The 25,231-nt window shown below is 40.1% G+C and overlaps 1 protein-coding gene across 1 annotated transcript in view; it reads left to right on the top strand.

Annotated features, from left to right (window-relative positions):
* LOC123307370 (neural cell adhesion molecule 2) overlaps positions 1 to 25,231 on the top strand; it is a 146,272-nt gene that overhangs the window by 86,025 nt on the left and 35,016 nt on the right. The window contains exons 3-6 of the mRNA XM_044889654.1: positions 10,212 to 10,559; positions 13,946 to 14,091; positions 17,118 to 17,262; positions 24,845 to 24,975. Coding sequence (XP_044745589.1) covers positions 10,212 to 10,559; positions 13,946 to 14,091; positions 17,118 to 17,262; positions 24,845 to 24,975 — 770 coding nt within the window. The remainder of the gene's footprint in view (positions 1 to 10,211; positions 10,560 to 13,945; positions 14,092 to 17,117; positions 17,263 to 24,844; positions 24,976 to 25,231) is intronic.

Raw genomic sequence — 25,231 nt, 5'->3', positions numbered from 1 at the left:
TTCTTTAAGGAAGCGAAAGCTGGACGCCCCACATGCGACATATCAAACTGCTTGAACAAACGCAACAACGTCGTCTAAGACAGATAATGCACATCAGATGGTGCCACAAAGTTTCGAATGGAGAAGTCTTGCAACGCGCGAGTTGTGCAACAACTGAGACTCAACTAACGAGGGCCCGACTGAGATGGAGCGGCCACATTCTGAGGATGCAAGACACAAGACTCCCCAAAATAGTTCTGTATGGCGAATTCACAGAGGGAGCCCGGAAGCCAGGAGGCCAGTATAAGCGGTTTAAGGATATACTACATCAATCCCTAAAATCAGTTAATTCCAGTCATAACTGGGAACAACTCTCGTTGGACAGATCTTAGTGGAGGTCTTTGGTGCACAGTTATAATGGAGACTCGAGAAGACAACAGCGGCGGCCAGATCTGGTTGGTGAGTATCTATGCCCGGACTATGGAAGGATCCGTAGGTCACGGTTGAGTCTCTTCAGTCACAGGAGGCACACAGTCGCAAGTAGCCCTTAGAAATTATAGTTTGATAGCACCGATAGTTTTGTTTTTGAGTCGTTCTATAGATTTAGTCTCGGTAACAGGATACAGCAATGATGATGATGACAGCAACAATATCAACAGCTTGTATCATTCTGATATTTTATATATTTTAAGTCGAACTCACAATAACTTAGCTCAGTCGAACAGTTTCGCTTAAAAATCTTAGAATGTGATACTAATATTTACCCTCTCATGTTCCATTGTTCAAATTCAACGACATATGTGGTGCTGAGCAATCTTCCAAACGGTAAATGTTTGTCTGTTTACGATAGAAAAATCCCTCGGTATGAAATAGTACAAGTACAAGTTTTTGTACTTATCTGTCACCTTAGATCCTTTCGGCAAGCCCACATTCATCAGGGGGGCTTTCATCGTCTCCGCTACATCTGCCAAATGAAATTCTCTTCAATTTCACGGAGTAGATGCAACTTTCTTGTCGTAGCTCATAATATTGTCGCGCTAGGCAGCTATCCGTCGTTTCAATCTGATAACCTTATTCGTCAGAATCGGCCATCTCTCTCCAACTCCGCGGTATACAGATATGAGAGGAAATAAATGAACGCTCCGTAGTAGGAAAATGGAAAAGCGATTTCCTACGATTTCCCTCGCCCCCTCCCTCTCTCTCTCTCTCTCTGACAGCATTTGGAAACGTATTCCACTCGCCCTGATTAATTGCTGTGGATAATTCTTCATAAATTCCTGGAGCTACGTACATGTGTTGCACTTTTCAAAAACGACCGAACGATTCGTTCTGATTTACGCTCCAAGCGTTGATCTATGTGATTTTTCATTAATTTTCCGTTTTCAATCGGAAGGGTGATTTCGGAGCGTCTGTATCCCGCCAAACGATGTATGTGTGTAGAGGTGGATGAAAGAGGAGCTGATGCTGATTAGAAATTGAAAAAAAATTAAGTAGAATATTAGGTAAACAAACAAGTTTCGGTTTTTACTGAGTTACATGGATTTTATTGATAATTACGTTTTCTGCCTATACTAGTATGACTAGAACATAGACATAGTATGGATGGACGGAGCAATTTTTGTTTTTTGTGTAGCAGGGGGAAAATCTGCAAGTCCGACGAACCACCCTCTCCTGAGGGGGAACAAGTGTAGGGATTCTCACTCTCCTGAGCTCGAGACCCACTAAAAACCCCTAACTGCTTCTTGAATATCGGTTCCGGGCATTTGCCTATAAACCGTTCATCTCTTAGTCGGTTTTTTTCTCGAACACTATTGTGCTGGTATTTATGTGTTTATTCTCTATTGGATAACACTTTATTGGATTTTTCAATAAGTTTCTGTTCTTATTTTAATATCTTTTCAATTGATCTCTTGGTCTCCTTCGGTAAATTCGTATTCTCCTTTTGTCTTCCTCTGGGTCGTAGTCTACTAGTCTCCTGAGTTCTTGATTCGGATGGTTTTTCGCTGTTTCGAATAATTTTTCTGCTTTTCTGTTCATGAATTCCGTTATGGTTTCCCATTTTAGGTCTGAATTCTTTTGATATGGCTCTTTGTCGCGAAACCACAGGCAACTGATCCATAGGTCAGTTGATTTCTAGCAACGGCTTTGATTATCTTCAATTTTGTCTCTTTCGACATGTGGCTTCTTCTTCCTATCAGAGGGTAGAGTCTATTCATCGCTGCTTTCGTTTTGTCGATTGCTTGTTTGATATGACTTTTCCAAGTAAGTCCTTTGTCAAGCGTTATTCCTAAATATTTGGCTTCATTTTTCCAGTCGATTTCTTCTAGATTCGTTGTGGGTCGCATCAGCACTCCATGAAGTACCAGCTAGTTTATGAAAGATGGTGGTTTTCAACTACACACGCAAATTTTCCAACTGGGCTTTGAAATTGATCGAGGAATCGAGCTCAACTCCTAGATATTCAAGAAGGGAGTTATGTTCTAAAAAATAATAACAGATATTCTTGATGATTATTCAAATGGAAACACGAAACATCGAAAAAGTAATTCCTCGAAATATCTAAATCTGTCGAAAATACCTACACAGCGATGTACAAAGACAGGGCAACGCCCATTGACACAGACATTGCAATGTCTCGAAAATGATTTCCGCATTTTCTCCTGCCAACCAAGAAGCCCCACCTGGCCCCATCTCCTGCCCCCAGCATCCGACCATTATTCAGAATCGAGAATCACCTCCTTGGATTTCATTACGCCGTCGAAGCCCCTCACAATAACCCGGCTTTCGGGTCCGGAAAATAACAAATGGAAAGTTCAAAGAAAAATATTCCAATATTCGTCATTTCTATTCATGGCGTTTCCATTCAATAATCTCAGATGCAAGACGGGGCGGGTGGGTTCACACAGGAAAGTAGGTACTGTATGTGTGTATCTGGCTGTGACGCGCTGAATATATCCAGGAAACCGTATGTCCAGTGGCGGCTCGTGGTCATGAGAGCTAAGGAGGCTAATAGTTCGAGGAGTATTGGAACAAACTCTTATCAGTCAATAAAATATATTTCTTCAGCATAATGAAAAGTTGTCAGTGCTAAGATTAATTTTGAATGCAAGAGGATGCTATATGCTCCTTTGACTTGTTATGCCTTTCGATAGATCGCGGTAAATTTTTCAAATCTGAAAACCCCGTTTTGAACCATGAAGTATATTCTGTTTGATGAGAAAATAGTAAATATGGCCAGCAGAATAATTTTTCCTGTTTGATCGATCCAGTTAAGCAATCACATTTATCGTACCAAACAACACTGAAACTTCTATTCTGACGATTTTCGGTAGACTTTAGTGTAATTAAATTTGGTGGAGGTCTTGTGAAGGTTTTAACAACGTGTACAGTTAATTCTCAATATTCAATTCCATTTTATTTTTTGATCCGTATCAGTACTTACCCCTAACGCCCTGACAAAACAACCTATCTTAACAAGAATATATCACAAATTTCCCGAAGTTCCAGTTCTCCACGAAGTCGTTACATTCAAATTGAAAATTGAAATCATAACAACTACCGTCGGACAACGCCCCTACCGTCGGAGATCAAGCGAATATAGTCGAAGACGGCACGAAAGAATCGATGGAGAACAGGGGAGCTGAGCCTCCTCTGGTACATTTTACGGGCGAATATGGTACAGTAAGTCAGCTGAATTCTTGTTCGGTTAGTATGCGAGTCCAGAGAACGTATGCGTGAGTTACACTATCAACGGAGGCAGCAGGCCCAACAGCCTCCGTCCGAATAGGCAGTACTAGGAAATATTCACATTCGACGCGGCGGACGCGTACGCAGCCGGTGGATTGTATGATTGTTATGCTGGATTTTTATGAGCGGAGGACCGAAAAATGAACTAATTTTTATCTGAATATCTAGTTCAGGTGTTCGGAAAATGTATATAGTAATTAGTTTCTGCAAATGAGAACATGCCCGAAGTGAATGTATTTTAGCCCTAAGCTTCATGAGGAGGCTTAGCCTCCCTTGCCTCCTCTGACGAGCCGCCCTTGCGTATGTCGTTCCTTTATGAGAATATGAACGGGCTGGATCATTCGGTCGGAAACTTGGCTCAGAAGTATGACAATTGGGTGGATAAATTTGCGAGTTACTTCGAAGGGTTGCTTTCGAATATGTTATTTGTTGCGACTGGCGGAGTTTCGAACATTTAGCTATATTGGCTTCCGTATTATTTTCACTTTCGCCTGGAATTGAAAGCGTTCGTCAGTGCGAAGCCATACTGAGGGGACAGTATGGTGGTAATAAGAATATCCCAGTGGCTGCTCGTGGTAATTCGAACCAAAAGGTAGTATTCCCATTCGATCAATTATATTTTTTCAATATCATTATATTTTTCGCTGAAATTTTGCATGTTGGGGTTTTCGACAACGAACTTCCTACCTCGAATACTTTCAGACCTCTGTAACTTCCGGTTATACGGGAAACAGCCTACTACTTTCATATTTTAAATGGCACTTTAGATAGCTGATCACAAAATCAACAGTATTTCATAACGGTTTATGAGTTATTGGGATTCTTATGACTTCATATTAATTCCAAAAACTCTTAAACCCCTGAGTTTTCATTTAAACTATTGCATACTGTTGAAATTGTCATTAAATCATCATCATCATTACTGTATCCCGAATATATCTACAAAAAGACTAAAAAACAAAACTATCCACTTTTCTTATACTCAGAACTTCCCGAATTATTGATTCCAACATTCAACCAATACCATATCCTTCAACGTTTCTGAAATCCCTTTTTCAACAGGAGCATATTCAATCATTTTAAAATTTCGCACTGGGAGCCGCTGTTTGAACCCTTAATATCTGTATCATCCGAGCCGAAAAACAAGCCTCATCTGCGTTATCAGAGCATTATCGTATGAAAGCCACATCACACCAGAACGACCCGTCGGAGCACAAAAGGGTTTCCTTTTATTACTTATGCAAAGCCATATCTCTTCCATATTTAACGGCTAGAAATTATGTGAAGTGGGAACTTTTCTTTATTTCATTTTGATACCTCCCGCGTTGAGCCCCTTGAAGTCTGTCTCGCTCATTGTAGCCCCATCGTTAAATCTTTTTCATTCAAATTACTCCCCACTCTGTCATCATTAGGACGATAAAGGACGCTTTCCCTTTGAAACGTGAAGTCTGTTCTCGCTTCTTCGCAGGTTTTCACTTTTGCTAGTCGCGGAATTCATTATTTGTCTCAGTCTGCTGACAGTTTTACCCGTAGGAGTGTAATCCGTGAAAATTGATTCTCACACGGAGTATTATATTACTTTTTAATGATTAATGAAAATGTCGCGACATCTTCGATGAATATTGAACGGAAGAATTCGGAATGCCAATGAGTTGGGAGTTCTCCTCTCGTAAAAGAAAGCAAAATGAAATGAAGAATCATTTCGGTATTTATTTTTTGATTTGGCATTGAAATGGAAAGCCCCAATAATGAAAATATTTCACTAATTATACTGTAGTGCACTATTTCATAAGGACAAGAAGTGTCACTGTTCATGTCCTATGTTTGTACATATATTTCAACAGAAGATTCCTCGGGATTAAAAGAACACTCTATATTTTACGAGTGAATTAGGTACGTGGTTGGTTCAGTATAATCGATAATGCGTAGTGATAGCGATATAGATATCAGTAACACTTCTCCAGAGCTTAGGGAATTGGCGATTACGGCGACGTATATGAGGCCATCAAATGGGCAACTACTCACTTTCAAAAAAGTATGTGAGGTCGATGAAAAAATGTAATATGTACCTCGGCAAAAAACTGTCTCTAGTTACAGCTTTCTTTTTGACCATTTGAGCCGCTCCTCTGGGCTACACAGAAGTGTAGTGTCATAGATTTAGCTTCTTAGTTTGCTTTCTTCATTTGAGCTCTGGACCAAAGACCTTCACTGTGATCTGTCTAACGCTAGTTGGTCCCAGTTATGATTGGCATTAACTGATTTTAGGGATTGATGATAGATCCTTGAACCGCTAATACTGGCCTCCTGGTTTCCGAGTTCCCTCTGTCACTTCGCCATACAGAGCTATTTTGGGGAGTCTTGTGTCTTGAATCCTCAGAATATGGCCGCTCCATCTTAGTCGGGCCCTCGTTACTTGAGTCTCAATTGTTTACAACTCGTGCGCTGTAAGACTTCCGCATTTGAAACTTTTTGGAACCATCTGATGTGCATTATTTGTCTTAGATGACGTTATTGCGTTTGTTCAAGCTGTTTAACATGTCGCCTGTTGGGCGTCCAGCTTTCGCTTCCGTAAAAAAGTGTTGAGAGGACCACTACTTTGTAAGTAGCTTTCTTGGTCTTCAGATTGAAGTCGTGATTTTGAAACTCTCTGTCCTTTAGTTTCCAGAATGCCCGTGATGCCGTGATTTCAAGGAATGATGCAGTATACCCTTAAACCGTTTATACTGTTTTCCGACCTCCCTATGTGAATTCGCCATACAGAGCTATTTTGAGGAGTCTTGTGTCTTACATCCTCAGAATGTGACCGCTCCATCTGAGTCGGGCCCTCTTTACTTGAGTCTCAATTGTTTACAACTCGCGCGCTGCAAGACTTCTGCATTTTAAACTCTGTGGAACCATCTAAAAAATTCACATACATGTAAAGTTTACTGTATATTTATGCATGAATAAAAATAAGTATTATATAGTCAAAGACTCGTTCTGTATATTTCTGGCAAGAACCAACTCTTATCTACATTAAACCTCGACAGACAATGATCATCCTGAAACTCGAAGAAAAAACTGCCCTTTCTCCAAACTCCTCCTGTGATGTTTACCTCAAACACAATCATATGCACTGCCCAAGTTGAAAGCTAGACTCCCGGAGTGTTTAACCTCACTATTTGCCCGGTATTACCCCATCTTCTATGACCGATGAACCGAAGTCAGTTCAATTTTCCGCGATGCGAGATTGACTGTCAAACAGAAAGATCGATCACCAGCGTCATAGAGTGTTTGCGGAGCGTCCTCACCTAGGCACAATGTTAATTATACATGAAACCCCATTTCGCAGAACAAATGGAACACGCTCGGCTCCGTACTCCGCGTACGGGGTGATGCCTTTCAAACGGAGACGCCAGTTGACCCATATACAGATTATTTGCCGAACTAATTCTCCCGGATTGTGCCGCAGAATCCTCTCTGCAGCGAGCCATCTGCGTGGTCCTCCACCAGAGCGTCGGATTGTTTGATGCAGTGGCTATCTTCCGAGCGTATGTGATGAAATAATTAGAATGGTTCGGGCTGCAATACCCTTTGGTTGCACGGCCAAACGCTTTTATCTACTTTCGAGTTGATGGAAGTGTTTTCCTTCCCCGCTGAATCGACAATTGGTCGATTTTAAAGGGCCGCGGCGTGGATGCTGCAAATTCCAATCGTTAGCAGACGAAAAGGATGTGTTGTTCGCCCACGATATTTCGTGATGCCCATTATTGAAATGATAAGAGAAAAGAGTATATATTATCATTCTATATGAAGAATACTCTATATCTTTGGAATATAAAGGGTGAGTCTTTGATTTGTACAAATATTTCTCCAGTAGATTCTTGAGGTCAGACGAAACACATGAGGAATTTATCCTCATTATTGTATTCATTGCCTCCCCGTTTAGGCGTCATCATTCCTTATCATTATTGTACCTCTCGCTGGCATCATTTCTGCCGTGATCTGAACGTGTTCCCAAACTTCTCAATTCGTCACACGTCTGTTGTTCGCAAAGCGAATCGGCGACCGGCGTACTGAATTAGAGAAAGTATGGGAGTTATGGGACATATGCTATTGTCTTCGTCTGGGTTTCTATCTGAAGGGGATTGAATCGGACACCGTTTCATACTGGGTGGCGCTCTGGTAACTGTATAGTACTCAGTTGTCGCTGTGTTACTGTATATTACTCAGTAGCGCTTGCCAGTATTGAATAAGGGTCCATCAATTCCAAACGTTCTCCATCGGAGAAAAAGGCTGTTTTGCTCTGATGAGGTCAAATGAGACCGAAACCATGGTCAGCATCTGCTTTTCTTCGATGGGGCATACTTAACGTGACCATTTATTTTCTTACTCAAAACGGGACACTGTTTTTTTTGGGTTAATACATATGTATATATAACGGGTTTTCAATGAAAAAAAAATTAATTTATTTATTAACAGAAAATAAACTATCAGGTAGGTATTACAAATAAAAACATTTCCCAAATGTTTAGTTGTATTTATATTTATCAGGGGAACAAATTTCCTTCAATACTGCTTGTGATGATTTTAAGTAAGAGTGGAACTCTTGGCAAGTTTTTTCTATATTCACCTTAATTATCAACTTCGTCTTTAGAACTGGAATTTGCTTATAGACTAGACTCCCTTTCCTAATCTAAGGTAACTTGTAACTGGGTATTTTCAGATGTCCACAATTTGTTCATCATAGAAAATACTCTTTTTACTGGAGCATTTGTAGCCGGCAAACATAAAATATATTCAATTAATATACTAAAGTTTTCATGCCGAAGATTGTTGGTGTGAAAATGTTTGGATACTTCAACCCAACGAGTTTCTGTGGAAGCATTTAAATTATTCCATTCGCTTATTTTTTGCTATGTGATGTACATAGTTTGAAATCAATGGAAATCCGTCAAAAACTTCTGAATCTTTATTAGAGTCAATAAATTCCTTCTCAATTTATATATCCAGAGATTTTTGAACATCTTCCAGGAGGGTAATTTTATTAAATCTACCCAATAAAATATCTCCATTTCTTTGGTAAGGAATCAAGTTCAGTGCTCCAGATATTTACCGGCCAGCTCTTTAATTTTAGCGCGGTTTTCGAAAACGGGACAATTTTGTGTCCCGGAGTTCAGTTCGGGGACACCGGGACAAACAATCAAAAAAAGGGACAGTCCCGTTCAAAACGGGACGTCTGGTCACGTTAGGCATACTCCATGGGGTCTTGACGATGGAAAATTGGCTCGTTCAATTCAGATCGTTACACTTGTTGTTATTCACATCAGTGGGTGGTATGCATCTGAATTTATCCTCATTGTTCAAATATTCATAAGGTCCTTTTAGTTTCAAGAGTTGGGTTTTTTAGGGTACGTAACGGTCATAATGAGAAGACTGGAAGACGTGGATGATATCTTGGGTTCGAAAAAGATTCATCAAATAAATGAAAAAATATATTCCGGAATTCATTTCATTCAATGAAACTGTTTGTGAGATAGAACTAAAAAAACATTTTTTATGGTTATACAACAGCCTGTATCTTTTGAACCGAGACGTTAAAATATTTGTAAGAGTCGAAGACTCACCCTCACTCTAGGTACACCTAGAAGATATGATGGTGGAAGTATTCGTAGAATTAGGAAATCTGGAAAACAGACGAAGCACTCTTTCAAATAGAAGTTATCAGACATATTACTCAGAAATCCAAAGAGAATTCGTTGAAACGAAAGGATCAGTAGAAACTAATTATGCCAGAAACAGTTGCAGGGGACAGTTGCAAGAGTTCCACAGCTATCTAAATGGAATCGACCGTTCAGAGCATCAAAACACCAAGATAAGACAATGCCCAAACGTTTCACTCTCGTACGAGATAGAAAGTGCTCTAATATTATCTGCAGATTGACGAATTAGTATTTTCGGAGGATGAGGAGGACAAACCAAACTTCAAGTTGTCTCACCTATTTTCAAATATAACAGAAAGAAGTAGTGCTGCATGCTATGAAGAAGGGGAAAAACAGAAATGGACTCTCATCATTCATGTGTCATATTTTTTGCATTGTTTTAAGATGATGAAAGTTTTTATGTTCTTTCTTTCGCATGAAACTCTCGTTATGGTGTAAAAATAGTAGAAGTATCCCGGAAACAGAATTTCTTGAATAATGCGAAGACATCACACAGAAAATCAACAGTCTCAAAGATCTATCTCGATGCAGCGAATTTCTGCAATGAAACCTAGTACATTTAGATGTACAAGAGTATAAAATACTCCTTCCATAAAAGTAGCAATACAGTTTATAATTCTTACGTCCATAGATGCTGCAGAATGAGACTTATAATTCAATAATACGTTATAAGTTGAGTTTTCACGATTTGAAAACAATATAAACTATACATAAATGTTTTCTGTCCCCATCTGCCTAACAACTGCTTTATCATATTAACCTCTTCGATTCTTCTTCTTTCAGTGCCTCCGGAGCAACCGACCATCTTCGACAAATGGGGCAGACAGCTGAACACCACAGTGGGTCCGCATGAGGAAGGTGACGACATTATACTGACATGTCGAACCGTGGGTGGTCATCCACAGCCCGACGTCTGGTGGATGGTGAAGGAGAAAAATGGGGAACAATCTTCGGACACGAAATACGTTCCCATAGACACCAACTACGAGCACAACGCTGGCGATGTCATAGAGAACAGGCTGGTGTGGACCAAAGTCAGCAGGAACGACCTGAAGGCCACCTTCGTTTGCATGGCCAACAATACGAACATGACTTCACCAAAAGTCGCAGCGGTCACGTTGGAGCTATATTGTAAGTAGTCTTTCGGTTTTTGGATAGGTTCGACATTACGAATTGACTGTTTTTTTGTGAGTAAAATATCCCCGGTTTATTGTTCTTCCACTATCGAGTATAATCGGGGAAAAATCTGAAACCAGTGACTCAATTTGAAATATTAGAAATCAAGAATATTTGAAACCACTTTGGGGTATTACGTTCACATGACGATGATGAAAACATTTTGCGGAGACCTGTTTTGGTTACAAATGGTATCTTACCAAATTGATACTGAATCTCTCTCTGATGATTCTGGCTTGTTAAAGCTGCCGAATAGGTTCATAGACCTGCGAGAGACAAGGTTTTTAGTCCTTTTTTTACCTGAAGGGTAAAGTTATTCTGCACTGGTTTTAGCAAAGAGTATCAACTCTTGATACTCTTTGGTTTTAGACCATATCTTTCATGGCCTAGAGAACGTTGAGGCTCAGGTCTATGAATATCATTCTGCAGATATCTTTCTTCTGAGTCATGGGGTGAAAAACTCGATGTCTATTTGCTTTTGTGACCACACTACAAAAGGTGTTAATTAAAGGAAAAACTGACGTGAAATACGAGGATATATTGATATCTAGTTAGCCTAGACCAGTTCCATGCATAAAAAACTATTGCGTTACCATAGCAACGAACAATAACTCTTTAGAAGTGTCACTGTGAAGTTTGAGGTCAAAAAGTAAACCAGATTCACGCAATAAATTAAAAGAAAGAAGATGTCCACCGAAATTGTGAAAATCGAAAAATTGGAGTATCGAGCCATCATCAAGTACCTTCATTTTAAAGGATTAAGAGATAAGCAAATTTACGAAGATATGCTTAATACCCTTGGTGATAAATGTCCTCCTTATGCGACCATGAAAAATTGGACTGCAAGCTTCAAAAGAGGTAAATTTCCCATTGAAGATGATGACCGATCATCAGGAAGGCCAGTATCTGTGTCAGTCCCCGAAAAGATCGATGCAGTTCATGACATGATTTTATCAGACCGTCGAATTGGTCTAAAACGGATATCTGAAGCACTGTATATTTCAGACGAACGCGTTCATCATATAGTTCTCGTCAATTTGGACATGAGAAAAATTGCTGCAAAATGGATTCCCAAATGTTTGAATGCTGACCAAAAGCGTGCAAGGGTAGAAATCATCGGGTTCGATCAGTGCTCGATTTGAAAACGATGTAGACTTCTTAAACCGAATTGTTACTATGGATGAGACTTGGGTACATTTCTACGATCCAGAAACAAAGCAACAATCGATGGAATGGCGACACTCTTGTTCTCCAAGACCTAAGAACTTTCGTGTCCAAAAATCTGCTGGAAAAGTTCAGTTTTTTGGTATTGCCATGGAGTAATCATGATTGATTTTTGGATAAGGGTAGAAAAATAACCAAAGATCAACATTCACATGACTGATCACATTACTGACCACTCTACGGGAAAAAAATTAAAGAAAAAAGACGCGGAAAGCTATCCAAAGGTGTTTTGTTTTTGCAGGACAACGCCCCTGCACACAAATCTCATGTTGCCATGCAAAAAATTCGTGATTTAGGGTTTGAATTATAGAACACCCCCCTTATTCACCAGATTTGGCTCCATCCGACTATCATCGCTTTCCTCACCTAAAAAAAGGTTTAAGAGGTCGTACATTTTCTTCCAACCAGGAGGTTATAAAAGCTGTGGAGGTCTGCTTTGCAGAGCAAGAAGAAACATTTTTTTGAAAGGTCTAGAGACGTTTCAGGTAATAAATGTATCCAATTATGAGGAGAATATGTTGAGTAATAAAATATTTTAACATTGAAATTTTGTTTGGTTCTATTCTATTCTAGGCTAAGAATTTTTCAACATATCCCCGTATGTTTGTCGCGTACAATAATGCACTCCATCTTCATTATTGAAAATTATAAGCAGAAGCAGCTATCTATTCGGCTCCTGCGACGGGGACATTCTATCAAAACAGCATGATAAAAATCACCATAAAAATCTCCATATAAAATTGATGCTGTCAATCGGACCGCGAAACCTCACAAACGAGTCAACAATAGACCCTCGTAAAACTTCCGAATATACTCCTGGATTTCCGTCGAGGAATTATTCCCTCGGAAATATAGATTCCAATGCTCTGGGGATGAACATAAAAACGAACCACACCGGTTCGTTTACAAAGAAATACCATTACTGCGGAGTATAAAAGATTATAAAAGGTCTTTGACTTGCACATACTCTACGTTGGTTTGCCGAAGTGAAAGGAAACTTTTCCCTTATTCTTCTGAATTTTACCCAGTTGAAAAAATAACACTTCGAAGATTGAACCTCGGGCTAATACGAAATATATTTCTTTTGCGGAAAGAAAATTTAATAAGAGCTAACTGGATCAAATTTATTCGATTCAGGTGTTCTAATCCAGCGTCAAGAGTAAACCAACAACCAACCGCCAGCTTCGGAATCAATTTTGAAATCCCTTCAATTCAAAGCTTCTACTGAAATTAATAACTAGAAAAAGCATTGAAATTCAAGAGACTTCAATGTTGATAAGATGCAATAAACTCTCCGATAAAAATATCCACAAATGTTAGTCTGTATCGAACTGGCCAAATCACCAATACTCAGGGTATCTCATCGAGAAAGAGTATAGTTTTTTCATAGAAAAATCTCAGTTGTTTTAGTGACATTCGGCAATTTGTGTCCAATCCCAAAACCGTTATCGAGATTATCAATTCACTTTCGTGCATAACTATGTAAGTAAATCCAACCGCCCCCACTGGAGCACCCCACTCCCAAGGCGCCAATTCCCCCTTTAATTGGAGCAAAACGTAATTATAAATCAGGGCTAATTGCAGAAGCTCTCAGGAGGTAATTTATGGGCCGGATTTTTTTTCAAAGTGCCGTATACTTCTGATTAATAGAATGAAAACATCAAATGGGTAAATATATACTTCGTAAACGCGAAAACATACATCTCCCTTTCGACGTTAATTATTATCGTGCACGAAATGCATTTCGGGTCGTTATTCGTTCAGTTCCACATGAAACCGATCCTCGGTGTCTTTTTCAGCGATGAAGATCACTGATTGCGGTCTGATTCTGTTTCGAATTTCAAGAAATGCAGGAGATTTTCAATTTTGGAGAGTACAAATTAGACAGTTATCCATAATCTCATAGTGGTGGCTCCCCAACTAATGGTATTCTTCCACCATGGTGGAGCTCGAATATAGCAATGTCAGCTGTGTTTCAAATATGACCAAAAGTAGAAATATTTTGCTGTAAAATTGATTGTATTTCACGAACCGTTTTGCGTTTTTTCTCTTATGATTCTAAGATAACATATATTCCTCGATGTGTTTCCCAATTTCGATTGAATTTTTTTTTTCAGTAAAACCACTGACTGCAGACATAGTGAATTCAGTCAACCCTCTAGTAGCTGACAAGAGATACGAGGTAACATGTGAGTCAGCTGGGTCTAGGCCACCAGCTATCATCACTTGGTATAAGGGCAAGAGACAGCTGAGGAGAACGAAAGTAAGTTGAAGGCAATGTTAAGAAGACCTTAATTCTTAAAGTACGTCACCTATAGAGTCATTCGGGGCAACTGTGCGCACTTTTGCCTTTCAAGCCATACCCTGTTTCAAATGTTGAAGCTAGGAAAATTAAAACACATTCATAAGATAGAGAATATTCTAATCTATAAGAAAACATCAAAAAGCAAACAAACAAAAACGTTTTCTTTCCGCAAACAAGAATTTAATAGAGAAAATCGGAGTGCGTTCACATGCCCCGTAATGCGGATAAGTGTGCGCACTCTCACGGGGTAAGTGAACGCAGTGCTTAGTGAACCACACAATCAAAACAAATTATAAAATAATGTCATCAAAATGTTACAATATTAGAGAAATGCTGTTTATTGTCAAAACAGAAGCGCCTTTTTACAAGCAGTGCATTATTGTTCGTGCCACAATTCTTGGTGAACACAACACTTGATACATTCCCCTTTTGGTGGCTCTTCATATTTTTCTGAACAAATAGGACAATATTGGTCGAGTCTTAACCAAGAAAATCAACAATGTCATAATTTATTCCTCACTGAACTAATGCCCATATAATTAATCTATGCGCACACTTACCCGCGCACACTTTCCTCAGTCAGCCAAAATTTGAATTGACGTTCTTATAGAGTTGAGCAGCTAAGAGAACCTAAAATTTTTTATTATATATTTAGATTAATATGCCCATGATTGAATAAAATATTGTTCAACACTGAGGGACTCGGAACTTGGACCTGGCAGAATGTGCAGAGATGCTAAAAATTAACAAGAAAACTAGTGAATTTGATTGATTGCAAATAAAAAGTTAAAGAAACGTGGCACGGCGCACTCCTATGAAAAACTAATATGGCGATTCTGCGCCCTTGCTTCACCCAAATGAACCCCTCTTTCATACATTGCATAGTCGAGATATACGCACTGCGCACACTTACCCACTGCGCTCAGTTACCCCGAATGACTCTACCTGAAGAAAATCCCAGGATATGATTTTTCAACCAGAAAACGTTATAAGGTCTCGAATATTCGTGGTGGAGAAATTTGTTCAAACTCGTTTATGGATTTCTTTCAACACAGAGAAGAAGTATTGCGAGATATTACCGCCTGAAAGGATGGCGGAACACGTTTTGTCATGCTTCACATTCGATAAAGTCCCTCCGACGTTTTATTTCGCGAATTAATTTCCCGTCGAAGCAGTGAAAACGTCCGCACATTAAACCCACTCCACCGGATATCGATTTTACCCGGCTAACACCCTTTCTCGAAGAAAATACAACTTCAATTTCCCCGAGATTCCGGCAGGGAAACTACGCTAGACATGGACACGCCCCACGCGATAAGTCAGAGGCTGTTTTCATCATTTTTAATCTATTTTACGGTAGTCGTAAACAATCTCGTTCCAAAGCGTCCATTACTCCACATCGCGAATGCCACCATTCAACATCGAGAGGGAGAATATTCGTCAAATGACTACTCTAAATCCTCATTTATATGCGGTGGAGGTATCAACACTGGAAAGCGGTTAAGACAACCCTCTACTTGAGTTTTGCACGGGGGTGAAGCTGGAAGATTTTTGACTTGAATAAGTCCTTGAAAATGAAACCGTGTTTTTATAATATACACGATATCCTACTTATACACTAGACAATATTCATTCATCATTGCTGTATCCCGTTACCGAGAATAAACCTACAAAAAGATTGAAAAAAAAATCGGTGCTATCAAACCCTAATTTTCTAGGGTTACTTGCGACTGTGTGCCATCCTGTGACTAAAGAGACCCAGCCACGATCTACAGATCCTTCCACACTCCGGGCATGTATAGTCACCAACCAGATCTGGCCGCCGCTGTATTCTTCTCGAGTCTCCATTATAAATGTGGACCAAAGATCTCCACTGTGATCTATCTAACGCTAGTTGTTCCCAGTTATGATTGGCATTAACTGATTTTAGGGATTGATGAAGTATATCTTGAAACCACTTATACTGGCCTCCTGGTTTCCGAGCTCCCTCTGTGAATTCGCCATACAGAGCTATTTAGGGGAGTCTTGTGTCTTGCATCCTCGGAATGTGGCCGCTCCATCTAAGTCGGGCTCTCGTAAATTGAGTCTCAATTGTTGTACAACCCGCGCGCTGCAAGACTTCTGCATTTGAAACTTTGTGAAACCATCTGATGTGCACTATTTGTCTTAGATGACGGTGTTGCGTTTGTTCAAGCTGTTTAATATGTCTCCTGTAGGGTGTCCAGCTTTCGCTTGCGTAAAGAAGTGTTGGGAAGACCACTGCTTTGCTGTCTTGGTCTTCAGATTGAGATCGTGATTTTGAAATGCTCTGTCTTTTCCTAGAATGCCTGTGATGCCAAATTGATACGGTTTTCCGTGTCCAGGTTAGCCCTAGTGTTTATGATAGACAATATGTATGTTAATAAAAATACTCGTTTAATGCTCTTTCCTCCCAACTTCTAACAACTCGACTTATTCGAACCAGCGTTACTGGAGAAGTTCTCAGACTTTTCTTCCCAAAGGGAGACTTCAGATCTTCACCTATCTATAGTTACAGCTCTTCAATAATTATCAGTTCTTTCAAACATTCTATCCCCCTATATTCAGAGACCGAGTGAAGTTATAACTCCTTGGTATAAATTTCACTCCTTTTTCGATTCATTTCCAATTGCATTCCATAGTCCAGACAATACGATTCCAAGACTGGAGTCGCGTAAACTTTTAAATTAATGTGAACAAAAGGAAGAAGGGCATTTGAGAGTGTGGATGGAATAGGTGCACCATTTCCAACAAAGATCTAGCTTTGAGTACTTCCGAATAGAATTCCTGTTTTTGGTTTTAATCTTGCCAGGAAAATATGGTGTAGCATAAATTGCATAATATTGATTTTCATGCAGAATTCAGTTTAGAGCCATGGTTGTGAAAGTTTAAGAACTCATTTTCTTGAAACACTTCAATATGACCTGTAAGTTCATCAACTGATTCGTGTCTTTGCATTTTCGCAGGAGGAGACGCAGGAGAACGTGACCATCAGCGAGCTCAGCTTCGTCCCGACGACCGACGACGACGGAAAATTCATAACCTGCAGGGCGGAAAACCCGAACGTCACGGGACTTTTCCTGGAAACGTCATGGAAAATCGATGTCGTTTGTAAGTAAGCCTTTTTAAGCATTTCCAACAATGTCTCCAATTCTGGATGAGTCCCGGAGTTTGTGCCTCGGTAACGAATCGAAATTGGTCATTTCTGGTCTCTTTCGGGCCCATTGAAAGCGGTTCGGATGATGGTCCACCCTTCCGAGTATGTTTTCCGTCTGAATGAGTCGGTTGATTCCAAGCCGGAAGTTGGGACGTGCGGGGGGTGTGGGAAATTTGTGACCCGTTCGGTTTTTTCTGCGACCTGTCGGCAAATCGGATTTCATTTGATGGTTTTCCGCCGAAGACGATCGTTTATGGGGGAAAAGTTGAGACAGCGGTTTTTCCGAGACGCGATACAGCCGTGCGATTTGTGGGGGAGACGTTTGTTCGGAAGTTTCATGCGGTCTTCTTGGCACAATTGATGTCCATAGATGAAATGTTCATTTTAAGACAATTTTCAAACGTTAAGATCCAATGATCACAACCGACCTATAATACAGGCTGTTCCTAAATTGAACGTACAAACAAAAAGGGGAGATTCCTTAAGTGAGTTTAAGAAAAAAAAGTCCCATAAACATGGGGTCGCAAACGTTTCGTTTTCGAGATACAGAGTGTTGAAGTTTGAATTTTTTTCAAGTTTTTTTCTCATAGTATCTACACTTCACAAGATATTCAACTGAAATGTGGCATAAATATTACATTTCAGAGTTCTCACCACGTGACATGGCAATTTTGTTCTTATACTAAACTTTTCGGTCTCTTGTAGTTTTGTCGTATCTACCAACGATTTCGAGAAAAAAAATTTTGAACGATTCTCTCGAAATCCTCGTGAAAATCCAAATTATGATGGGAAGGCCACTTTGTAAGCTGTGGTGAATGAATTCAGTGTCAGTTTTTATGGAAATTCTCCTGATCTGTAGCGATGATTCATAAAGATTCGATAAACTCGTATAATCAACACAAAAAATGTATTACAACAAGAAACGTAAAACAAACAAAAAATCATAACAAGAAAACTAAGTAACCGCAAAGGACTGAACTACAGCAAATGTTGAAACTGTCCTCCCCCAACTCTTATACAAGCTTCTTTTTACATTTTTTCAAATTAACAGTTGCTCACCAAAAAAAAGTTCTGCAGAAGAACAGGTGGCAGTGTTCCAGAAAAAATATCACCCTGTAGATCTTCTATCGAAATTGCCATGTCACGGGGTGAGAACTCTAAAATGTTATATCTATGCCAAATTTCAGTTGAATATCTTGCGAAGTGTAGATACTATGAGAAAAAAAAATTGAAAAAAATTCAAACTTCAACACTCTGTATCTCGAAAACGAAACGTTTGCGACCCCATGTTTATGGGACTTTTTTTTCTTAAACTTACTTAAGGAATCTCCCCTTTTCGTTTGTACGTTCAATATAGGAACACCCTGTATACGTTCTAATTACTTCTATGACGTGAAGACAACAGTCTATTACTGTACTATCTGGCATATTTCAATTATTATTGGCACACATATCCAATAAAGAAGGATAGATGTACCATCATCAGTTCCTGCACCATATCATTCAGATTTGTTTTTTTGTTTTCTCGCTTTTTATCATTTTTGTGAAATGAACCATTCGAAGGAAAAGTTCAAGGTTTTTTCTGAAAATCTGACGACAGAATTGTAGCCAAGCCAACCGAATAGAGCACTTGAGGTCATCACAGATCTCGCTCCTCTACATCTAGTGAAAGATAGAGCAGTCCAAGAGGCCATCCCCAGAATATCTGAGCAAGATAGGAAGGATCCTGGTCCTTTTTGAATACGTACATCTCATCAGCGAACCTTTGTGACGAGATGTTATAATTGAAAAAGTAAACATAGAGAAAAACTTTAACTCAATGCTTCGTAAAGGGGAGGAATAGACTACCCAGAATTCCAAAGTTAATACCCATGAAATCGTAAACTGGCACCAAGCACCAATCGTACACTATAGTTGGGGTCGTGCTCGAGTGTTTTCATGCAGAAATACTTGCAATCGAAAGATGCGAGGGCATAAACCTGGAAAGATTCTTGCCCTCGGTATCGAAGCACTAAACCCCTATGTCATCGACCCAAAGATGACATAGGTAGGTGTATTTCTGTACATACGATCTGGAGAGGCGTATAACACACACAAAATATGGTCCTCATGACACTTGAAGCCTTGAGAGAATAAACTATAAACGTTATACTTTATACGTTATAGTATTTTTTTAGAAACTTCTCAGTCCCGAGATAGAGCACTCATCAAAGTTCTAAATTGATTTCATTCATAATAAAAAAATTTGCAGTGTACCTAGTGTGATATTCATCAACTTTATCAAGAAAAGTTGTATCTCTATTATTACTCTCCCGCTCCAGGCGCAGTGTAACAGAAATTAACCTCTCCCCTCCTCCCAGTTAAACATTTCAGTTTTCAATTCCCTTTTTCGCTCGTTAAAGAACGGAATCTAAATTAAAACGTGGCATAAGGAGTAAGCAGAGAGCGGCCGTGGAAAAATCATGTCTCGGCAATATCCGCCGTATGGAAATAATTAGGAAAATGCCCCTCTCCACGATTAATCTCGACTAATTAAAAAGTCCGCTTTTTGTCCCCGCGAAAATGCAATTTCCCCCCCAGTTCAGCCAAGTCGGTCCCAAGTACCGACCAATCAGGCTTCAGACAAGTCTCGCCGGATTATCAAAGTTACACAAAAGGAGAGCCAGTGTATGCCCCGCGAACTTGTTCGAATTCGGGAATGAAAATTCGCCTTTTTTTTTTCCTCGAAGGGGAGTCCCGTTTGACGGCAACCGGCTGCCGGTGCATTTTAAGGGCGCTGTCTGGCGCGACACGTCGCGCCTTAATAATTTATTGCGAACACGGATCGGATTTATCTGATTTTTCGTCAACGTTGGCGTGCCTGCCGCGAAATCCATTTGTCGCCCTAACCGTGTTAAGAGTCTCGCAGGCCTGCGTTGGCGGTGAAGGCAGCAGTCGCTCGCGCATCTCCTACCCTGAAACATTATTCTCTAAACTTAATTAGCTGATCGATTTCGAAAATGAGACACATTCACCTTGTTCAAAGAGTGCTGAAATAACAGTAGACTCGTGAAGAATATGTGCATCTACTGGCAGCCTCAGCAGGAATAGGTCCTGTATACAGCTTATACCAAAGGAAGGCTTGAAGACACTACCTTCCCGTCTTCTGTAACAACTATATATTGTCAACAAGGGGGCAGAAAAGACCTTGTGATCGCAGTAAAATGTAACCTCTTACCAAACTATAAACTATAAAGTTCTGGAGTTGTACGGTCCGAGACTGATTCTATGAGGATTGCTACTGGAACCATCAAATCTACACCTCTGCATTGGTAACCCGCTCTTTCAAACATCGTACTACCTCGGCGTATGCCGACAGGTGGCAGTCTCGATATCTTGTTATTCTTCCCAAATTCATTCCCAATTTTATCATATACACCACATTCTAGAAGTGCCAGATTGAAATCTTGTAAGTCTTTATGGTGCCAAATCTGCTGAATAAAGGGGGTGTTCTAGTAATTCAAACCCTAAATCACGAATTTTTTGCATGGCCACATGAGATTTGTGTGCAGGGGCGTTGTCCTGCAAAAACAAAACACTTTTAGATAGCTTTCCGCGTCATTTCTCTTGAATCCCTTATCCAAAATATCAATCATGATTACTCCATGGCAATGCCACAAAACTGAAGCAAGAACTTTTTCAGTACATTTTTGGACACGAAACTTCTTAGGTCTTGGAGAACCAAGGTGCCGCCATTCCATCGATTGTTGCTTTGTTTCTGGATCGTAGAAATGTACCCAAGTCTCATCCATAGTAACAATTCGGTTTAAGAAGTCTACATCGTTTTCAAATCGAGCACAGATCAAACGCGATGCTTCTACCCTTGAACGCTTTTGGTCAACATTCAAACATTTGAAGATCCATTTTGCAGAAATTTTTCTCATGTCCAAATTGACGTGAACTTTATGATGAACGCGTTCGTATGAAATATTCAGTGCTTCAGATATCCGTTTTAGCCCAATTCGTCGGTCTGATAAAATCATGTCATGAACTGCATCGATATTTTCGGGAACTGACACAGAAACTGGCCTACCCGATCGGCCATCATCTTCATTGGAAAATTTACCTCTTTTGGAGCTTGCAGTCCAATTTTTCACGGTCGCATACGAAGGACATTGATCATCGAGGATATTAAGCATATCTTCGTAAATCTGCTTACCTCTTAACCCTTTTAAATACAGATACTTGATGATGGCTCGATACTCCAATTTTACGATTTTCACAATTTCGGTGGACATCTTCTTTCTTTTGATTTATGGCGTAACTCTGGTTTACTTTTTCGACCTCAAATTTCACACTGACACTTTCAATGAGTTATTGGTCGTTGCTATTGTAACGCAATATTTTTTTATGCATGGAACTGGTCTAGGCTAACTAGATCTCATTACATCTTCGTATAGCGCATAATGATCATATCAACAATCAAAGACACACATTCGCTATATGAATGAATTTATCCAACACCTCTGAACTCGAATCAGCATCGAAAAGAGCACGTAAAAAACGAGAGGAATCGGAATAATTGCTTCCATCTCACCGAGTATCCAAGACTCATTCCGAATAAGGAACAACCGAAAACTCCACGACATAACTAGATAGAACGTTTCATAAATCGCAATATCCGAGGAACGCCTCAAAGTCAACCGTAAACCTGATCAAATATTCCGCAGCGAAAACCTCAAAGGTGTTCCGAGAGCAGGGTATATTATCCAAGAAAAATATCTCTGCACCGTAGCAATTCGTTTCGTTATCGCAGCTGCGAATGTGAACGAATTTGCATGAAAAATGTTATGGAGAGACTCCAAATGATTCCGGAAACTTCGGATCCAAACGAAGAACTATTTATTTCGCGGCACCTTTTTTTGCGCGAAACGATTTATTCACTTTGATGCGCCGAAATCTTGTCGAATCCCATTTTGATATTACGTCTTGGGAAAATGGCGAGCGGTTCTTAAGGGTTGGGATTGTCTGGTGATCTTGGAATTGAATTTTATGGGTCTGCTTCTCTAAGTACCGAGAATTCAGGAGAAATCGTTGCTACTAAGGCCCGGCGCAAATAAAAACGCAGGTTAGTGAGGTGACGCAGAGTGAGTTTTTGTAAAACACAGAAAAGACCAATACTGCGCAAATAAAGCGTGACACTGACTTGTCAGGTAGTACGTGCATCGCAGGAAAAAGCTGCGTCACCCTGCGTCACCTCACCAACCTGCGTTTCTATTTGCGCCGGGCCTAACAAGCGTCCAGAGAAATTCGTCTTCTAGTAGATTATACCATTTTGAGAACTGTTTTTTTTTTGTTGGGAACTTGTGCTTATCTGTGGAAGTTCACTAATTCCTATTGATTGTTGAGCAGTGTATTTGGACTTTTCCAAAGAGATAATGCAAGACTCAATGTTGCTAGAATCACGTTGGCTCATTTTTAAGTCCATTGGTTGCCTGGGTTCCATATCCCATATTCTGTGACATGATTAGAGTAACATTTCCCTAACATATCATCAATTTTTTTTCCGCTACTATTTGATTTCTCTAAAATTTTTATCGATTACTCACCTTTACTCAAGAAAAACGTAACCCCACATTAAATTGTTGTAATAAATGCATTAATACTGGTTATTATGTTTTCTATTTCACATGTGAGGAAATGCAGCCTGCTGGAAGCAATAAGAATATCCCTTAACAGGAATCTCCTACCCAAAGACCGGGTTGGACATATGAGTATAATGTATCAACTGGACTCAAGCATCTTTGCGAAACCATCGAATGTTATGCGTGTTTCGCAAATCGTCTGAACAAAAAAGTCATCTACGTGGTTTACTGATGAATCAAAATCAGAAAAAGGCACTGGCATTGGCGTATATGGACCTAAACTGAGGATCTCTAAAGATCTGGGAAGTTAACCCTCTATATTACACACTGATACATGAAAAAGCCGATGAATTTGCAAGAAGAATACAAGGTTGACACCTACTGGACCTGAGGTGTTGTGTAGGCTTGGAAAATACCAATATAAGGCAGTGGTCCAACAATGGGAGCTGAAGAACAGAATAACCCTCTGGAGAAACACTCCTGAACTTACTCAGTCAAAGAAATTCGTGCTGAATTCACCAACCTACACCAGAAAGCTGCTGAAGCTGTCACAAACTGAGCTTCGGGTGATGGTGGGACTGCTTACAAGGCTCTATCGGTACAAATATCATTTGTACTGTATGGGAAAGTCTGCAGATGAGATTTGTAGGCTTTGTGATGATTCACATGCTTCCGATTAAGCAGAAACAGCTGAACCGTTCTCCGAAACTGAAGAGATCACGTGGATGAAAATTGACAAGAGCGATGATTGACAAAGAACGAAAAGCCAAATTCAAAGCGCCCTCTCGACCGACCACCAAAGAGATGGTTTGAGAGTTGAACGTCCACATCACAAGAGGCTGGAGAACAGAAGATAACAAGACATGATCTTAAAATCAAGGTGGAAGAAGGAAGAAGAATATAAATGGCATAATATCTCAACGATACTTCGTGGCACTAACTCTCTCCACCCAGCTTCAGCCAAAACAAACGAGTGGACTCCCTCCAGCCAATCCCAAACTGCATCTCGCAGATTAATGAGCCTATCGAACCCGCACCAGTCGCCGCCACTGTTCATCCAGACGAAACACGAGTCCCGAAGAGCAGGGGGATCTGATAAACAATGCCCCATTGTGACTTGAGTCGGGAATTGTCGTCTTAGAAGGCATAAAAACTGTCGCGGAGGTTGCAGTATATAAATCATCGATAGAGAATAATACGCCCCTGAGATGTTTGTCTTCTAGAATCGAACAATGGGCTACAGACAGGGAAAGCTGCTTGCTTTCCACGCCGGAGCCTCCATTGGACCCCACTGACATTGCGATTTCTGCCTAGAAATGGGCGCGAGAGCGTCCTGGAATGCGTCGTGGGTGTTTTCGTTGAGGCGTCTCGACGCGAATTCATAATGTTGTCGGGGAAGTATTGTGCCTTTTTCGAATTCAACGATACAAAGCCTGGGGAAATAAATCTTCCCTTCGTTCCAATCGAATAATGATTATTTTTACGATTCGACGTCAACTAATTCTTTTCTTTTCACCGATATAAAACTCGTGATTATCTGCCCTTATATATCTTGTTTCAACCTGAACTTTTCCTAAGTAAAACCACCTGGAAACGGGCAGCTTTATATCATAATTGATCCAGACGACTAGATAGTAGAAGATATAATACATTCAACAGATTTCGAGTTCAGCAAAAAAAAATTTTACGAACAATGGACAAATCACGAAACAGTTGGCTTCTGTCCTTCGATATTCTAGTGGCTGTATGCCTCCCTCCCTCCATTTCCTAGAGGGCTGTTATTAGGTCTCCAAATCCATTTCAGCATTTTCCTTCCATAGTATCTTCAATGTTTTGAATGTTTATATCTCTTATGTTAAGGGTACATGGAGAATTTTCTCTCGAATGAATTAACATGTCATAATTTTCGCAGATCCTCCGATAGTCTCCCTGAGGCTGGGAAGCACCCTCAACGCGGACGACATCAAGGAAGGCGACGACGTCTACTTCGAGTGTCACGTGAAAGCCAACCCCTTCTGGAGGAAATTAACGTGGCTACACGATGTGAGTATTGAAACTTTGATATATTCCAATTTTGTTTTTATTCATCACCTGCTATAACAACGATAACTGTCTAGCAAACAATATCCCCACCGCATCTGGGTAAAAAATGTCAGTTTTCCCGAAACGTTTTGGATTACGTCAACCGCAACTGATGATGGCGATAGCAACTGTCCACCCTCTTCAAATTTTTTACCCCGTTGTCCGGGATGCGTATTTGCAGCTTGGATACGCTTGGATTCGTGGAGCACTTGACGCA

The sequence above is a fragment of the Coccinella septempunctata genome, chromosome 2 (genome assembly GCF_907165205.1).
Source record: "Coccinella septempunctata chromosome 2, icCocSept1.1, whole genome shotgun sequence".
NCBI classification, from domain to species: domain Eukaryota; kingdom Metazoa; phylum Arthropoda; class Insecta; order Coleoptera; family Coccinellidae; genus Coccinella; species Coccinella septempunctata.
Note: the sequence above shows the minus strand (reverse complement) of the source record. Positions and strands in the feature narration are given on the sequence as shown.